The sequence below is a fragment of the Hemicordylus capensis genome, chromosome 6 (genome assembly GCF_027244095.1).
Source record: "Hemicordylus capensis ecotype Gifberg chromosome 6, rHemCap1.1.pri, whole genome shotgun sequence".
NCBI lineage: Eukaryota > Metazoa > Chordata > Lepidosauria > Squamata > Cordylidae > Hemicordylus > Hemicordylus capensis.
The window spans coordinates 55584729-55603622 of record NC_069662.1 but is presented as its reverse complement, the minus strand read 5'-3'; the positions used below and the strand labels follow the sequence as shown (position 1 = coordinate 55603622).

Below are 18894 nucleotides of genomic sequence, written 5' to 3'. Positions count from 1 at the left end.
CAGCCAACAACCTGGATAGCTTTAAGAAGGGTTTGGATAACTTCATGGAGGAGAGGCCTATCAACGGCTGCTAGTCAGAGGGCTGTGGGCCACCTCCAGCCTCAAAGGCAGGATGCTTCTGAGTACCAGTTGCAGGGGAGTAACAGCTGGAGAGAGGGCATGCCCTCAACTCCTGCCTGTGGCTTCCAGCTGCATCTGGTGGGCCACTGTGCGAAACAGGATGCTGGACTAGATGGGCCTTGGGCCTGATCCAGCAGGGCTGTTCTTATGTTCTTATGTACATAAAGGATGGGGAAGAAAAGTCTTTCCCTCCACCCATCATACTCTCCTCTCAACTGCTCACCAAAGGCTGGCTCCTTTTGGCTCTGCCTGCAGGCAGATGCCCACAGAACACCTTCCAGCTATAATGGCTATTGATTGTGTTAACTTGCAGTAACTTCCTTCCTGTTTTGCCTATCCACTTAGGCAATGACTGTGATACATTCTGGGACAGGGACCACCTCACCAATAGCTGCTACCAGTTCAACTTCCAGTCCACCCTCTCTTGGCAGGAGGCTGGGAAGAGCTGCGAGCAGCAAGGGGCTGGCTTGCTTAGCATCACTGAAATCCATGAACAGACCTACATCAATGGTGAGCAATGGGTACCTTGGACTGAACCAGCCTCAGCTGGCAAAAGTGGGCAAAATGTTGAGCTCTGGAGTTATGTTGTATGTTTGTCTTGTGCATTCTCATGAACAAAAGCTGTTCCAATAATGGCCGTTCTCTTGGTCCACTTCAGTGGCTGTTAGTAACTAGTTTGGCTTGATGTCTGGGGCACTTGCATATTTTTTAAATGTGTGCTTGCTTCATTGGCCTATAATGTGGGATGCTCTGGATTCTAATATTAAAAGATGCACATGAGAGAGGGAAACAAAACCTGATCCCTTCTGGTATCAGAGTTAGGCTAGGGGGAAATTGCTAAAAAGCAGTGCATGGCCAAGGTAAGGTAAGTGGAGGAAGGTTTTTGCTTCCCAACCCTGTCCACTCTTCTTGGTATAAAATGTAGACATTCCTACCCCTGCTTTATAGGTGAATGGGACGAAATGTGTTTAAAAAGCATGCAGTCACGCCTCATGTCTGGTCTAGCCCTTCAGGGGTCACAGTGAGCACTGACTTGGGGACAGCAGACCAGTACAGCTATAAGAGTTCTGTTTCAGGGCATGATCTGAAGGCACATGATATGGCCACTTTGCTGAAGCTAAGCAGATCTACGTCTGGTGGTCAGTGTCTGGATGGCAGACTACTTGGGAACCCTCTGTATGCTGCCTTGAGGTCAACATGGAAGAAAGACAGGATATAAATATAATAAATAAATATGCAAGAGTGTTTGTGAATAGCTACAATGAGCATTGCAAGTGAGGCAGCAGACTGATATAAGCATTATGTATATGCATCATGCTGAAAAGATCCTTTGATTATTTGAGATTCTCCACTGTAGATGTTGACTTTTTTTTTAGTATTGATGCAGAAATGTAGGATCTCTTGAATAATGTATGAAAATGGAAGCTTGCAGGCTTTTGGAATTCTACAAGTGGAATATTCAGATGGGATTCAGGGAAGACTGTGGGTAGGTGACAGGGGAGAATCCAGTAGGTGGTGGATGGAGGGACATGGATGCTAGTTTGGAGCCTGGAGATGCAGCTGTAACTGGATGTGTCTTATGCTAACAAGATGGAGGATCTAATACTTGGCATTATGCTCTTCTATACCAGGCCTGCTAACAGGATACAGTTCCACACTCTGGATTGGGCTTAATGATTTGGACCTCAATGGGGGCTGGCAGTGGTCCGACAACTCACCCTTGAAGTACCTTAACTGGGAGAGTGGTAAGTCAAATCCAGGTTACAGGCACAGACCACTGACATATATCACTTACCAGTTCTATACCCTTCCCTTATCAACTAAGCCCCTGGTGGCACAGTGGTAAAACTGCCGCCCTGTAACCAGAAGGTTACAAGTTCAATCCTGACCAGGGGCTCAAGGCTGACTCAGCCTTCCATCCTTCCGAGGTTGGTAAAATGAGTACCCAGAATGTTGGGGGCAATATGCTAAATCATTGTAAACCGCTTAGAGAGCTCTGGCTATAAAGCGGTATATAAATGTAAGTGCTATTGCTAATTAAGTGCCCATTTAGACCCTAGATGGATCCTTGACCCATACATGGCTTCCGAAAGAAGTAAAATGGATAAATAGAGCCAGGGATTTTTCAAATATTAACCTAAAATATTTACTATTTGTAGTAGGCACGGACGCTGTTGCGTTGATGCCATAGCCATGAGAAATAATAGCCAAGTGCATTTCTGCAATTTGGGGGTATTTGTGCAAGAGTGCTTTTGCACAGCTGGGGATATTGGTCTAGGACCGTAAATAAAACTTGACTTGACTAATAGCCAAGTGCATTTCTGCAATTTGGGGGTATTTGTGCAAGAGTGCTTTTGCACAGCTGGGGATATTGGTCTAGGACCGTAAATAAAACTTGACTTGACTAATAGCCAAGTGCATTTCTGCAATTTGGGGGTATTTGTGCAAGAGTGGTTTTGCACAGCTGGGGATATTTTGTTTCAAATGTCTGCAGTTGCGCAGGCGGTATAGAAATTGCCAGTAGGATGCTGTGTGGTTCATGAGCCAATATAGTGAGGCCACTTCCAAACTGTCTTCACCACTCCATTAATGTTACATCTGTCTTTATCTTTAGTCATCCTTTTCTGACAAGGGCTTGCCACAAACTACTTAATGATTGTCATGACTGATTAGTGATTAGAACTTGGGTCCCCTGTGCTTTGATTCTCCCCTGCTTTTTCTGGGTTCAAGAGCAACCTGTGGAGAGCATGTACCACTCCAGTCCTCATGGGACTACGGACTCAGTATCTGAGATCTAGAGCTGATCCCAAGTGCCATCTTTAAATGTGATTTGCCTCTTGCCACATTACAAGCCATCATCTGACTGTGGTCTTCTGTTTAAATAATGACCATTGTAAGGGTGAATGATGTCATCGGTGCCTCAGTCTGTCCCCAGTGCCGACCCTATTCTTACTTGTAGATCAGCCTGACAACCCCAGTGAAGAAAATTGTGGCGTAATTCGGACAGAGTCATCAGGAGGATGGCAGAATCGGGACTGCAGCATCGCTTTACCCTATATTTGCAAGAAGAAACCCAATGCCACCTCTAATACAGTTTTGATAGGTGCGTACGATGAGTGAGACAATTTGAATGTATGTAATAAGCTAAAAACCGCCTATCACATGCCTGTGTTTCTGCAGCCTCCAGGAACATTTCCAGATGGGTTTTTTTTAGCTCGTTTCTCCTCCAGAATGGAGGGTGTACGTTCACATATTGGTCAGATTTACCCTGAAGTCCCTGTGAGCTATCAGGGAGCACTCCAGACATGGTTCAGGTTTTTCATTGTGAATTAGAGTGTAGCCCAGTTTATGTCTGGGGTTTAAAAAAATCCACTTTTTGCGTCATTTTGGGGGGGCAAATTTGAACTTGCAGTCAAACCTGCTGTCTGGAAATGCTCCAGTAGCCCTTGATCAAGGGGCTATGATACAATTAATGTTCTATTTATTTATTTGTGTTGGTTTATCATATTTATATACTGCCTGATAAATACATCTCTGCCTGATAAATACATCTCTAGATAAATACTTTATATTAGTATTCTAACTGTCTGGGGAGGAGGAGGAGTCAGAAACAGAATGATGCGAAGTGTGCAGCTTCTGTGAGAAACCTCCATTAGAACTTGGAGGAGGAAAATCTGGGTGGTCAGGTGAGAAGGCTGAAGACTGGAAAACCGAACAGGAAGAGTAGGCTCTGCGACAGCTTGGCTTAAAAGGACAGTGCAGATAGAGTGGGCTGGTAAGTAGAGGCGTTGGAAGAAGCCTGTATGGGAAAGGCAGAAGGCTGAAGAGAAAAGGGTAGAGGATATAAACAGTTGAAGGAAAGAGGCCTGGTTGAAACACACAACTCACACTGGGCTTAGGGCCAGAAAAGAACTCTTTGTGGAATTGGCTGGAAGAAAGTGAACAAGCAAGGGAGTGCTAGAGGCTGAGAGCCAGCCAGTCTACGGGGTAGGAGGTCAAAGGAGGATCAAGAAGTGAGTTGAATTTTACATCTTAATCTGAACTGACTAGCCAAAGCTTGGTTTCAGGCCTTTAGTCTGAATGATTTTCTTAGCTCCTGTGATCAAGTAACCTTTAGGGCCTATGTGGTTATTTTGTGTTATGGTGGGCTTGTGAAACGCTGCTTTCTGGGTTGCAGATGTTTGGTTGTAAGTTCAGAAATAAATCAAGATCCCCTGACTCCTCCAGGCACTGCTTACTAAAACTTCTCTGCCTTAATCCCTACAGACTCTTGGTCTGAGGTGAAAGTTGACTGTGATCCCAGCTGGCAGCCATTCCAGTCCAGCTGCTACCGCTTGATCAGTGAAAAGAAGAGTTGGTCAGATGCCAAAAAGACCTGCTCGAGAAATGATGGGGACCTGGTGAGCATCCACACCCTTTCCGAACTGGAGTTTGTTACCAAGCAGATCAAGCAAGGTAGGCATAAGGTTAAGTCAAATATGCAGTGTTCATGAGTGTGTGTGTGCTGTTTTTAAGAAAATGCATGGGAAAACTCTGCTTTAATTTATTTTTTAAAGAGAGACCTGAGACAGATATGCATATCTTGGGCAATGAACCTGCTGTGGATCCACAGTCACCCCTTTTGGGATAGATGTACAAACTTGCCAGGTGAAACTAGTCTGGAGCAACATATTTTTCCTGTTCAATGAAGAAGCTGGTTGCGCAGAGTACTAATTGTGTGGGCCTTATAACTAGGGGTGTGCACTAACCGGTTCAGCTCCTCCTTTGGGAAGCCCCGAACTGGCTCAGGCACCCACTGCCAAACCGGTTCGGCTTATTGACGCTGTGCACAGGCTGCAGGGAGCAGCGCCACAGCTGTGCACGGCCTTCGTTAGAGCGAACCCTACTTGTAATAGTCACTTCATCGCCCATTAGTTATTATTATTTTTTTTTAAGTGTAAAAAAAAAAGCCATTAATTGACTTATTAAAAAATAGACACAATATACATGTTTAAGTGGATAAGGGTGCTTGGTACCTGGGGGAAAAGTAGTTTTAAGAAACCAAAATGCTGCTGAAAACATTGTGTGTGAAAAGGAGTGAAGGCAGAGGGAAGCTCTAGCTGAAAAACCTGGACCCAGCGATGAAGGGAGGTACAAAGTTTCTAGTCCTCAGGAAGCAGAGATGAGAACATGACATATGGATAATGGTCACAACTGGAGGAGACTGGTTGGGGAAGAGGTTGAGGTGCATTGTGTGAGGCAGTAGGTGTGGCAGACTAAGGGGACAGGATTGTTCATTTTGTAGAAATTCCTCCCCTTGTTTTGGCAGATGTTGAAGAACTCTGGATTGGCCTGAATGATATCAGATTGCAGATGAACTTTGAGTGGTCCGATGGCACACCAGTACAGTTCACGTTCTGGCACCCTTTTGAGCCCAACAATTTCCGAGACAGCCTGGAGGACTGTGTGACTATTTGGGGACCGGTACGTGTAGAGCTGGAGGGACACCCATCATTGGAAGGGGATGCAATTTTGAGTATACAGAATGAGTGCTCCTTCGTATTTGCAATGTTATACTCAGGGCTGCAATTAATCAGCAAAATATTTAATTGCAGATTAAAATGTGGCTTTTGATTAATCACTTTGGTGACCAAGGGCAAAGGCATTGGGATCTGGGACTCTGAAGAAACTGTCAAGCCATGTAGTGGTAACAGCTCCCTCTTGCCTGCAACATATTTTTTGTAAAAGAAACTCTTTCCAGTTTGTGTCCAAAACTAGTACATAATTTGATGCCTTTTGCTTTTCTTCTAGCAGTAAGGGACAAATGCAGCCCAAGCAGACAGTGCTCAGTTTAAATCTATGCCAATTTGTTCTTAATATCATGATTCTCCACAGTACCGATGGATCTTGAGCTTAGTTTTGTTTTCTGAAGCCATTTTTGAATGTGTTACTATAATAGAGGATACATTTGCAGCAAGACTACATCAGGCAAAATAGGAATGAGGGATGAGAGAGGACTGACCAACGAGAAAGAAAGATGGTGTAGGAGAAAGGTAGCAGAGGAGGAGCAGGCAAGGTAGACAGGAAAAGGGGGCTCATTGCTGGTGGATAGTGTAGAATGAATGACAAGGGGACCAAAGAGATGAAGGGACAGTCAAGGCCAGAGTGGTAGAGGATTAGAAACTTAACCATGACAGGGCCCAGCAAAGGTATTCTGATCAACTGCCATCAGTGGCGGCTGATGAGAGCAGTGCTGGAGGGTGGCAAGAGGTACTTTTTAAAAGTGTTTACTATCAGTTCCCCTGGCACCTGCAAGCTGCTACGAGTAGTGGTGCCCCATGTGGCATCCCATGCAGCGGCTGCCACAGCTCCGGCACTCATCTGGCCTCTGCATATGCGTGGAGGCCATTTGTGTGGTCAACATGGTGCTGAAATCTAGGAGAGGAGGGAGCACTACAGACCTCAAGGGGAAGGCAGTTCCACCACCAAGGGGTCACCACCAAGAAGGCCATGTTCCATGTGCAAGTCACACACGCTTCAGCGAGCAGTATGCAGAGCCGAGCCTCTCCCATAGATCTCATTGCATCTTTTGTGGTGTGGTTTGAAGCCATTCCCTAACATGATAAAGCCTTTGATTAAGCTGAGATTTTCCTGCCTCTGTCTAGGAAGGACGATGGAATGACAGCCCTTGCAACCAGACATTGCCTTCCATCTGTAAGAAGTGGGGTCGCATAAGTCAAGGGAGAGAAGAGGATGACCATGGCTGCAGGAAGGTAAAGACACCACCCACAATCGGACATAGGGAAAGATGCAATGCCACAGGCCTGGGGAAAAGAAGAGGCATGGGAAATGGGGGAATCTAACTGCTGTGGTCTAAACGCTGCCACTTGAGGATGGTGTGGGATCCATGCATGCACAGTCTTGGGAAGGAGAAGAGGTTGCTGACACCTGTGCAATGGGGAGAAATTGTTTGGCATCCAAATGTTATTTGAGAAGCAGCTATTTCAAATGGAGCAATAGAAAGCTAAAGTTTATATGAGAGATAGAGAGAGAGAAGCGTTTTAAAAATGAACCAGTGCCCTTTGGGAGATGCAGTGCCCCAGCTGCATGTTGTCTGTCCAGATGTGCAGTGTCCAGATACACTTCCTTCTTATGTCACAGCTCAGCTGTGCCATGTCCAGGCTGGCTGGAGTTAGTATGTCAGCCTTTCTATCTCTGCAGCAAGGGTGCCAGAATAGGAATGGGGATGGGAAGAGGAACATTACCAGTTTCTTAAATTTTTTCTTTAATAATTAGGAGAATTTTTGCATAAGGGATCTCTAAGGTTAACCTTTTCTGCTTCTCAGAAGAGAGTTGGGTAACTTGAATTGGAGCATAGGCAAGTGAGAGTAGCTACCTTGCTACTTCCCCAGGGAAGAAAACTGACCATAGCTCATTAACATGTGTCAGTTAATTTAAATAGTTTTGTTCTTTTTATTCAAATAAATGTACCTTTTTGTGAAACTCATTGCTTAGCATTGAGGGTGGTGTTAAAAAAAAAGTGTATGGCCCAAAAATCGGGGCAGGTCAGGCGTTTATAAACTTCAAGTGTCAACTGTTTCCACAGACCAACTCATCCCTCAGGCAGAGACGGGGCTGCTCCTTCCATGGGGTTAGGTTCTGGCAGATGGGGGAAGGAAGCCAAACAACATCATTCCTCAGAGTTGTGGGATGGGCTCAGGCCACATCCGAATTGCTTTCTAGAATTTGATGTGGTTAAGAATTGTGGGTATGTGTGGGGGGTAGATTTTCTAATTACAAGAGATTGATTTCTGGGTCACCACAGCTGACTCTAACACTCACTTGTGGATACCATCTTCATTTTTGTCACTTTTTCTCCTGGCGGCTGCTGCTGCTCCTTTTTGTGTGGGAATGTGGGTTTTGCAGGGTGTTATCAACACTGCTTGTTCTTCATTCAGAAGAAAGCCTCAGTCTTGTCTTCCAGTTCCTTGCACTAATCCTTCCCCCACAAGACCCAATTCCATCATCTGAGGAATAAGGAATATTCGTTTCCTCCATTCCCAGCCTGCAGGACAAGGAACTATTCTTGTATTATTATAAGTTTAATTCATGAAGCTAGCCTTGTGTAAAGAACTTCACATTACACCATTTTCCCTTGATCCATATATTCATAGAAGCAGCAGAAAGCTGTGTGCATTCAAGAATAATGGGCCCAAGTGTTCAGGCTGCCACCTGGCAATCCCTAAACATAAGACCTCCCCCCCCAGCCACTATGCATCACTTTACTCTTGCTTACATTGAACTTTCTTTGCCATTTTGTTGCCCACTCCCCCAGTTTGGAGAGATCCTTTTGGAGCTCCTCACAATCTGTTTTGGATTCCACTACCCTAAATAGTTTGGTGTCATCTGCAAATCTGGCCACCTTGCTTCTTACTCCAACTTCTAGATCATTTATGAATAAATTAAAAAGCACTTGGTCCCAGTACAGATCCCTGGGAGACCCCACTTCTTACTTACTTCCATTGTGAAAACTCTCCATTTATACCTGCCCTGTTTTATGTTCTTCAACCAGTTACCAATCCATACATAAACCTGTTCTCATCTCATGCCTGCTAAAACTCCTCAAGAGCTTTGGTGGGGAACTTTGTTGAAAACTTTTTGGAAGTCCAAGTATACTATGTCAACTGGATCACATGTCTGTTGGCACTATCAAAGAACTCCAAAAGGTTAGTGAGGCAAGATTTACCCTTGCAGAAGCCATGCTGGTTCTTCTTCAGCAGGACCTGTTCTTCTATATGCTTAATAATGTTATCCGTGAGAATGCTTTCCATCAATTTCCCCAGAACAGACATTAAGCTAATTTCCCAGATTCGCCATGGATCCCTTTTTGAAAATCGGTGTTACAAAGGCTACCTCCCAGTCTTCTGGTAGAGTCTGATTGTAAGGACAAGTTATATATTTTTGCATGGAGGCTGGTTATTTCACATTTGAGTTCTTTAAGGACTTTTGGGTGGATGCTATCTGGCCCTGGCAATTTGTTAATTTTTAATTTTTCCAGAAAGTTTAGGATGTCATCTCTCTTCACCTCTGTCTGACTCAGTTCTTTAGTCTCTGTCCCTGAGAAGCTCGGTTCAGGCACAGACATATGCTCAGTATCCTCCACTGTGAAGACAATGCAAAGAGCTCATTTAGCTTATCTGTAGTCTCCATATCCTCCTTAATAATCCTTTTCACTCTCCCCATCATGTAATGGTCCAACCGTCTCCCTGGCAGGTTTCCTGCTTCTGATGTATTTAAAAAAGTTTTTCTTATTCCCCTTGATGCTTTTAGGTAAACTAGCTGGGCTGGGTGCAGAACATCTATGCCTCTAGTTTCCCCGCCCTCTGCCGCCAATTTCTTTCCCCACTCGCCCGCTGCTGCCACCTTCTTGCCCACCCACTGCCGTTTTCTTGCCTGTCTGCCACTGCCGCTTTCTTCCCCCACTCGCCATTGCTGTTTTCTCCCCCCACCGCCTTCTGGTCCTCCTAGGTTTTCTAGATTGTTAGATTCTATCCATTCTTTAACATACAGTGTGACTCCCCACCACACCATTTGCCTCTCTCTATCCTTCCTATAGAGTTTCTATCCAGGAATAACAGTGTGCCACTAGTTCCCACTGTTCCACCATGTTTCTCTTATGCCCACTACATCTATGTTTCATTAGCAACCAAGCACTCCAGCTCACCCATCTTGGCTCAGAGGCTTCTGGCATTGACATATAAGCACCTTTATGCTGAAACTCTCATCTGCTGTGTGCTATCTTTCTTATGGCCATTTGTTCTCTTTGATCAGCTAGCACATCCTTCTGTCTAGGGGTGTGCATAAACCGAGGTTTGTGCACTGGCTCGCTGCCGAACTGGTATGGACAAGGTCCGAAGCAGTTTGGTGCCACAGGGAGGGGAGCAGTGAGCAGCAGTGTTCCCTCTAACAGGGATTCTCAGATGTTGTTGACTACAAGTCCCATAATTCCCAGCCAAAGGCCATTGCAGCTGGGAAAGCTGGGAGTTGTAGTGAACACCATTTGGGAATCCCTGTTAGAGGGAACACTGGTGAGTGGGATCTTTAAAAAAGAAGAGAGCAGATCCTTAATTGTTGTCTTCTGCTGCATGCTGCTTCCTGCTGCAATGGCACTGCCCCCAAGGACCCGCACATGGAGCTGGCATGCTCATGGCATTAGCACATGCGCAGGTGCCATTTATGTGGTTAGCAACACCATGCTGACTATGCACATGGTGCCTGCGAATGCGTGGGTTCTTGGGCACAGCACCATCGCTGCAGGAAGCTGCATGCAATGGTGAGGAGAAGGTAAGGACCTTGTTTCTTCTTTTATAATGATCCCGTTCTCTGCTTCCCTCCCTGCAGCGCTGAACTGATTCAGACCTCGCCCGAACCTGTTTGGCACCAAACCAGTGCATGAACCTCAGTGCACATCCCTACTTCTGTCTGCTCTATCTGGTTCTACTCTGTCCCTTTCTGGTATGCAGCATTTACATCCTTGCACCTTAAGAGATGGCATTTACCGCATCAGATACTGCCGAGCTCCTGTCGGCTATTCCCCAGGCATCATTTTAAAAGCTGCTCTGTGACCTTTTTTATTTTAAGTGCCAGCAGTCTGCTTCCATCTTGGTTCAAGTGGAGCCCGTCCCTTTTATACAGGCTTTGCTTGCCCCAAAATTTATCCCAGTGCCTAACAAATCTAAACCCCTCCTTCCGGTACCACTGTCTCATCCACACATTGAGACCCCTTAGCTGTGCCTGTCTCGCTGGCCCTGCATGTGGAACAGGTAGCATTTCTGAGAATATTATTTTGGGGTCCTGGATTTCAATATGCTACTTATCAGCCTAAATTTGGCTTCTAGGACCTCCCAACTGCATTTCCTGACATCGTTGGTGCCGATGTGCACCATGACAGCTAACTCCTCCTGAGCACTGCCTAACAGTCTATCTAGATACCGTGTGATGTCCACAAACCTCATACCTGGCAGGCAAGTGTGGTCTACACATAGGTCACAGACCCACCTCTCTATACACCTAATGATTGAATCACCCACTACTAGGAGGCCCCCACCCCCTGGAGGAGTATCCCCTGTGTGAGAGGATATGGGCTCATCATTCACTGAAAGGGTCCCTTCTAAGGGAGCATTTCCCTTTTCTTCAGACTGATGTCCTCCTTCCCTGAGACCTTCTTTTTTCCTGACAACAGAGGAGACATCAGCCTGGGAATGGGATACCTCTATCACGTCCCTGAAGGTCTTGTCCATGTACCTCTGTGGCTCTCTGAGCTCCTTCAGATCAGCCACTTTGGCTTTGAGGGAACGAACCATTCCCCGAGAACCAGGAGTCCTTGCACTAAGCACACACCCATGACTTCCACCATCGAGCAGATAGTCATACATACAACACTTTATGCAATACACTGGGAAGCAGCCCTTCCCCTGCTGGCTTTCTATCTTCATGACTAAACCCCCCCCCCACTTTTTGGCGGTTTAGAGTATTTGGAGATTGTTTATTTGAAAGTCAGGTCTGAAGTTGTTAGCTGTTCAACAGTTCAAACTTTATTTCCTGAGAATATGAAAGAGGGAGTGGTACTTACCTTCTCTTCCCGCTGGGCACCTTGTAATCAAGGGGGCTCATTTCAAGCTCCCCTGCACGCTTTCCTGCTAAACTCCACGCAAAACTCCTGTATACCTGTTTGCTAATTCCTGTTTGCTAAGTTCTAGTTGCTAAATTCCCTGGCTGTCTCCTCTTATGTAGAGAGTAGGCTTCAAACTGAGGCAAACAGGCTCAACAGGAATGTGAGTCACCAAGTGTGATTCACCTCCAACCTAGTTGTCTCCTCCCATTGTCTCTATCCAGGCAAGAGAGAAACTAAAACTGAAAGTACACAGCCACAAAAACAAGCCTTGGGGGGAAACACACACACACACACACACACACACACACACACACACACACACACAGGGACTTCTCCCCTAAAGAGATACCAACCCCTCAAAATCTCCCTCTCCTCCTTTTTTGTTTGTTTGAAGAAAAAAAAGTTTAAAGAAAAGCTCACTACCTTCTCAGGTCTGCTTCTCCTCTTCCCAGAGGATGCAAGAATCAGTCTTCTCCCTCATATCATCCTGCCTCCCATTCCTCAGCCTTTTGTACACCTGGCATTGTCAGTAACCATATCTCACTATTATATTTAGCCTCTAGGCCTTTGACTCTTCTCTGTTTCCCTTTCTTAAAAAATGATGCTTGGTTAAATGTACATTGAAGTCCATTTCCATCTGTGGGTTCTGTTCACTGGAGAGCTCTCTGTTGATTAAGTTAAGTAGCTCGGTCTTATTCCCATTTCACAGACTTGGATAAATGAGTCTGAGAGTGACTGTCTCACCCAATGCCACTAAATCCAAGTTAGAGCCGAAGCCACCTTTCCCGGATTCAAATGCAGCACGCTAGCTCAGTGACGCTCTTACACCTAAACTTCAGGCCCAGCGTCCAGGGCCTCCACACCCCCTGGGGACCCTCAAATCCTCTTTAGATTGACCCGGGTAGTTTGGTTGCTGCTGGCCTGCACACTGTGCCAGGCAGCCGAGTGTGATTATGACCTGTGCCAGGTGCTTTAGAGACAGAGTGGGGAGTGGGAAAAGAAAAATGTGGGATGGGAATATGTTAAGTTGTGTGTTGAAATGTTTCTGCTGCTGCGTATTTGCATAAATATATTCCACGTGTTAAAAATACTGTGTTTGTCACGTGTGTGTGTGTGTGTGTGTGTGTGTGTGTGTACGTAGGGGGATGGTGCTTATCTTGCAGCAGGAGCCTCCAGCGCATGGATGGCCTCCAAAGGCCTTTAGGTCTAGGCTCCAAAATTACCTAAGTGCACCTCTGCACTAGCTGCTGCAGCACACTTCTCTGCCCCCCTCTTCCTTCCCCTGCATTGATATTTCAGATCTCTTGTATATTTGCCCAGATTCTCTGACCCCCAGGGCCCAGCAGGAGTGCCAACAATCCCAGTCTCTTGTCAAAAAGCAACCAAGACAGTATTTTTGGCAAGGGACCAGTCCATCTGCTGGAGCTGTCTAGCGGATGCATTCCTCGCAGGCAGCATTGAGAACTTGGCTGAGAGGTGGCTTCCAAGAGATTGCTCCTCCCCTTTCACCGCTCTCCCCTTTCTCTTCCAGCAATGCGTCAATTTAAAAAAAATAATTCCTCCACAGTCTTGCTATTCTCATCCAAGTGGTTTCCTCCACAACTGGGAGGAGCAGCCAGTCCTGGGCCCATTATACTAGCAGCAGAGATCAGAAGGCCACTGGCCTTAGGCCACTTCAACTTTGAACAGGATTTTATTTTTCAACCTGAAATCAAGGCATTAATATATGATTAGCAGTTCTCCAGTAGGGAAAGGTGCTTGGGAAGCCTGTGGAATCTTTCCTCTGGAGGATTTTAAGATAAGTTTTTGTGTGAATCTTCTGGGAGCACTTGAACAATCTGGTTGGCAACTTATCTTACCCAAATTGCTGGCAAATGTACGCTCTCCCTTCCCCACACCATGTGACCGCTTGGGAGGCAGAGGGGAATGCAAGAGTGAGAAAAAAGGAAGAGAGAACCTCCTGTTGCTCTCACACTCCTCTGGCTCAGCTTCTCAACTGTAGGTGACAGAGACAAGAGGGGACCCAAGGAAAAAATTATCTCCTTTGCACATGCCCTCCGTTTGTCTTTCCAAGTGGAAAGTAGTTCCAAAGACAGAAAGGTGTCTAGGGGGGCTTCTCATTCCCCCTATGTTACTTTGCATCTCCTGCCAAGTGTGGGGTGGAGAGGGTTGGCAAGTTGGCTGAATGGGAGCAGATCAGCCCTGGAGGGTGAGACAGGTATGGTGCTTTACTTGAGACTGAGGTCAAGTGATTAGGCAGAGTCCCTAGTGACTAGTTCTATTAATGGCATTGTGGGTTTTTTTTGCAGCGGGTGGGGTGGGGGGAATCCCTGCAGATGAGGCTTCCCCGATTGTTTGCTTCTTCCCCTGGACCTGTAAGAGATGGTGTTTCCTGATTCCTGCTCCTTCATTCTCTTTCCTTTTGCTCTCCTCTGAAGTGGCAGGCCTGCTTCCGCTTTCCCAAGGCTTCTGTGTCAATAGCAGCAAAACCTGTGGTTGCCTTCAACAGAAGCTTTTAGGATTTCTGAACAGATTCTTCCTCCCTCTGCCTGACCAATCTGAGCTGCCTTGGCAGTGAACAACCCTATTGTGTTCCCAGCTTCGGAGAAGCTCCAACATCAACAAGCCAGAGCCATGAAAGCAAGCTGTGGTGGGGTTTGAATTTTTTGGTTTTTGTTTTTTGTTCTGGGTTTTTTTTTTTTTTTTTGCTCGAGGAAGATATTGAGTTTTCCCTTCTTAGAGCCTCTGATCAGGGGCTTGACATTGGCAGCTTGGGTAGGGTGTGGGGAAGATTTCACTGCCTTGGTGTGTTTTTTCTCTTTTCTAAATGCTGCAGCCACTTTGTCTTGTGCTGTGACTTGAAAGCTAAACCAGTCAGGCTAGGTAGAGAGGAGGTGAAGAGTATCTCATCAGAGGGAAATACCATCAGACAGAGGGATTTTTTCCTTTTACAGGAGGTTTAGTGGGCTCACATGAGCACTGCATGCGAGAGTTATCCTTGGGCATCTGCACTTAGTAGTTTGTGTGCGACTTCATGCTGGGAGTTTCCTACACTCGGCTTTTAGTTCTAATCTCCTCCGGGATGGAGGGGGTACATTCACATATTGGTCAAATTTACCCTGAAGTCCCTGCGAGCTATCAGGGAGCTCTTCACACACAATTTGGGTTTTTCCTCTCACGTTGGAGTGTAGCCCAATTTATATCCAGAGAAAAGAAACCCACTTTTTGCATCAGTTTTTGGGGGCAACTTTGAACTCGCAGTAAAGCCTCTCAGTAAATCAATGGTAAAGCCTGTTGTCTGGGAAAGCTCCTGCTATTTTCTGTCGACACCAAGATGGACGTTGTTGGTTGCGTTCCTCCCTGTCCTTCCCACTCTCACCACTCCCTAAGATGCTTAATGTGTACATGAGCAGAAAGCAACCAACTTTGCTTTTTAATTTAAATTTTGCTGATGCACAATAGCATACTTCCAGTTTCCCGCACTTCTGGCTTGATGAACTTCTGTAGCATTCCCCTCCTCCACATATTTCTCTTTAAACTCCTGTGGAGCTTGGACTGAAAGAAATCAAGCATCCTCTTGTTCTCTGGACTTGGTTGCTGATGTCCTAATAAATTTCTTTCTGAAAATCCTGCTCAGTCGTTTTTGCTTTCCTCCTGCCCAGTCCTCTCCCTCTAATGACTTGCAGTCTTATACATTCGTTCCAGGGAGTAAGTTCCATTGAAATTAATGGGGCTGACTTCTGAGTAAACGTATCAGTTGGGCTGCTGAGAACTCAATTTCATCCCTTTAAAAAAAATAAATAAATCTTAAATAACTTCTCTTTCAATCATTGTGGGTGGGAAGAGAATAAGCACTACACAGTTATCTTCACTATTTTTCAAGCAGGGGCCACTCTGACCAGAAAAACAACAACAAACCCTTGATGTGAGAGCCATTTCCTACTGTGCTGACTTCCACACAGTACGGTACTTTTCTCAGTGCTGGGAGGGCCATTTAAGAGAGACAGAGCCCACTCTTAAGAGCTTTAGGAGGAAAGCTCTGGGAAGGACTGTATTTCCCAGCATGCCTGTGCACACCTTTCAAGATGGTGCAGGGGCTTAAGAGGGCTCTTAAAGGAACCCCCTGGTGCTGGGTGAAGTGCAGCACTGTACAGTGGAAATGGCCATCCTTGCATGGTGCCAGGGGATCCAGACTTGCAGAGGGTTCAGCTTTGGCCGAAGCTTCACACAGGCCCAATAAACAATTGGTCAGAGAGCCACACTTAGAGTTGATGGGGGCTGCCACTTGCCCCCTGGCCTTACAATGAAGAACATTGCACTATAATGTCAATACTGCTTATATTTCTTTAGAAGTTAAGCACTTGCGGGAGAACCCAATAGCAGAGCAGAGGAGGAGGGTGGATTATTAGGTGCTGCGACCTGAGAAAGAGAGCATGGAGGCTGCTACACTCTGCTGTCCTCACCTCTTTCCCTAGTGCTTCAACCATAGACTAGAATGGAAAATCACTAAAATGCTAATAGCCATTGTATTTCTTCTCAGGATGGCATGACAACCGAAAGAATGCCAGATCCTTGTGAGGCCATTATGCCATAGTATTTTTGGCCAGGTAGCCAAAAAGGGAGAGAGAGAGAGAGAGAGAGAGAGAGAGAGAGAAAGAAGGCTAAGTAGAGGGCGAGAGAGAAAGTTGCTTTTTCTAAAGCAGGGCTGTACAGCTTTGGCCCTCCAGCTGTTTTTGGACTACAACTCCCATCATCCCCAGCCACACTTTAGTTCACTCTCCCACACATGGACACTCAGGTGTCCACACAGGTCGCAGTCTGGGTTGTCCATGCCTTTTTCTCCTCACACAAAAATGTGCATTGCTCGTTCATGTTAGAGAAAAAGTAGTGTTGAAAAAATACTCTATTTTTTCATGAACTGGGCGGCTAATCATGATTTTTAAAAATCCAAGAGGGGATGTACATCGTCTGAACCCCCAGCAATATTGCCTGTAGGAATCAGCAGAAAAGATGGGGCACATCGCCACCTGGAAAGATTCCTTAACAACAGGCCAAGGCTAAGAAGCTGGCCTTCTTTTGTTTCAGTCAAAGAAGAGGGCGTAGTTGCTCTGTGTGACATAACAACCATCCATGGGACTCAGGCCATGTCCAGAAAAGCAATTGCTTCAATTCTTTACCATAAAATGGCTGCTGCAGAAAATCTTGACACTTTGAATGGGAAGAGACTATATGAATACGATGAATATTGATAGGTCACTATTCAACAAAGGTTTCCAAAGCAGTTTACATAGATACAAATAAATACAGATAAATACATAGATAAATACAGATAAATACAAATAAATACAGATAAATACATAGATACAAATAAATACAGATAAATACATAGATACAAATAAAAAATGGTTCCCTGTCCCCAAAAGGCTTACAATCTAAAAAAGAAACATAAGACAGACACCAGCAATGGCCACTGGAGGGATGCTGTGCTGGGGATGGATAGGGCCAGTTTCTCTCCCCTTGCTAAATGAAGAGTATCACCACTTTAAAAAGGTGTCTCTTTGCTCAGTTAGCAGGGCACTATGAGCTCATCTAATCCAACCCGCTTGTGCAGAAGGTCCCACTCCTAAAAATCAACTCATCTAACCCAAATGTAATCTGTTTTCTTCCCAAGTGTAATGTAAGAAAATGTAACATTTTCAATTTGAAACGTGCTTGCAGTTGTCATCATGACATCTCATTGAGGCAAGGTCAGTCTTAACTGACACATAGGTGAACAAGTCAGAGAGAGGGGGCTGGCTTCAGCCTTGGCTCTGTGTTATGTCCCTGAGCCTCAGGAGTGTGTCCTCTCCCTTCCCCTGCCTGTGAGCCTCAGAAGAATTCTACTTTTGATTGTGGTTAGAAAGCAGCCAAGATTAGTCATGACATCTGAACTAGCCAGTCCTGCCTTATTCTATCCAAAATTGCAGAATAATCCACTTCCTGACCAGAAGCTGAAATCTGGTTCAGATTGTGGCTTATCTTGAGCACTTTAAATAGAATAAGCTAGGATTGGTTGGTTTGGACATCATGACCAATCCTGGCTTCTTTCTAACTACAATCAAAAGTAGAATTCTTCTGAGGTTTGGGAATGCCACACAGAGCCATGATCTAATCTTGGCTCCATGTGATGTCTGAAGTGGCCCGCTGAAAGAGACTGAAGATGCTTCCAAACTGGCAATTCCAGAATAAATGCTATTCATTAATTCAATCATTGTCCTCTTGTGTTTTCCCCATTTTGCTTCCATAACTTTGGAGACTGCAGAAGACCCAACCTTTTTGTGTGTGTTAGTAATAGATTGGAAATGGTGCTCTCTCCCTTCCCCACAACAAGCCTGAGGGTGGCCACCTGGCTGCTGGATTAGGAAGCTTACTTTCCCTTGCTGTGTGTGTTAACTGACAACCCAATCCAACGAATGGAAATAAGTTCCACTAATTTAGATGGGACCTATTTCCAAGGAAGAACATGGGATTACGGCCCCATTGGATGGAGTAGGACTAACTGCCGACAAAGTGCATAGGATTGGGCTGTAAATACAGCTGTGCCCACGGCATTGATTATCTTCCTCTCAGTGGTTGAGTGAGGATGCCGGCAGCCCCTGTTTAGCTTGCCACTGCAGGCCCCCACTGCCCCAACCATGCCCTGCAGCTCCATTTTTGAAAAGCTTCAGCCAGTGCTGGGTTCCCATCCTGGCCAGGACCATGTCTCTCTGCTTTTGCAAGCAGGGAGAGGCACTCCTGGCCGTGTTGTGAATGTGGCGCCAGCCAAAGTTTACTTGCAAACTTACTGTCCGCTAATGTGCCCACACCCCCTGCATCTGATGTCAGATGGAGGAGAAATGGCTGGGGCACCAGGTGCGGCCCCTGAGCACAGCATCATGGCTTCTTTGAAACAACCCCCCCACCACGCAATGATGCCTCTGTTGCTGCTTCCTCTCTTTCCAGCCTCTTGGATTAGTTCCTAGGGAAGATGGAGGAGAGCAGAAGCTTGCTGCACATCAGATAGATTTCCCTCATCCTTTTCAAGAGCTCCAGACTTTGCAACTTTTTTTTTTTTTTTTTTTTGCTCTTGCTGAGTTCAGGGC

General features: G+C 45.7%; 1 protein-coding gene across 4 annotated transcripts in view; it reads left to right on the top strand.

The window, feature by feature from the left end:
• Nucleotides 1–18894, top strand: part of MRC2 (mannose receptor C type 2) — a 98969-nt gene that overhangs the window by 31824 nt on the left and 48251 nt on the right. For all 4 annotated transcript variants that reach the window (XM_053262994.1, XM_053262993.1, XM_053262995.1 and 1 more), the window contains exons 4-9: nucleotides 466–630; nucleotides 1752–1865; nucleotides 3080–3223; nucleotides 4387–4575; nucleotides 5429–5583; nucleotides 6765–6872. In XM_053262994.1, coding sequence (XP_053118969.1) covers nucleotides 466–630; nucleotides 1752–1865; nucleotides 3080–3223; nucleotides 4387–4575; nucleotides 5429–5583; nucleotides 6765–6872 — 875 coding nt within the window. The remainder of the gene's footprint in view (nucleotides 1–465; nucleotides 631–1751; nucleotides 1866–3079; nucleotides 3224–4386; nucleotides 4576–5428; nucleotides 5584–6764; nucleotides 6873–18894) is intronic.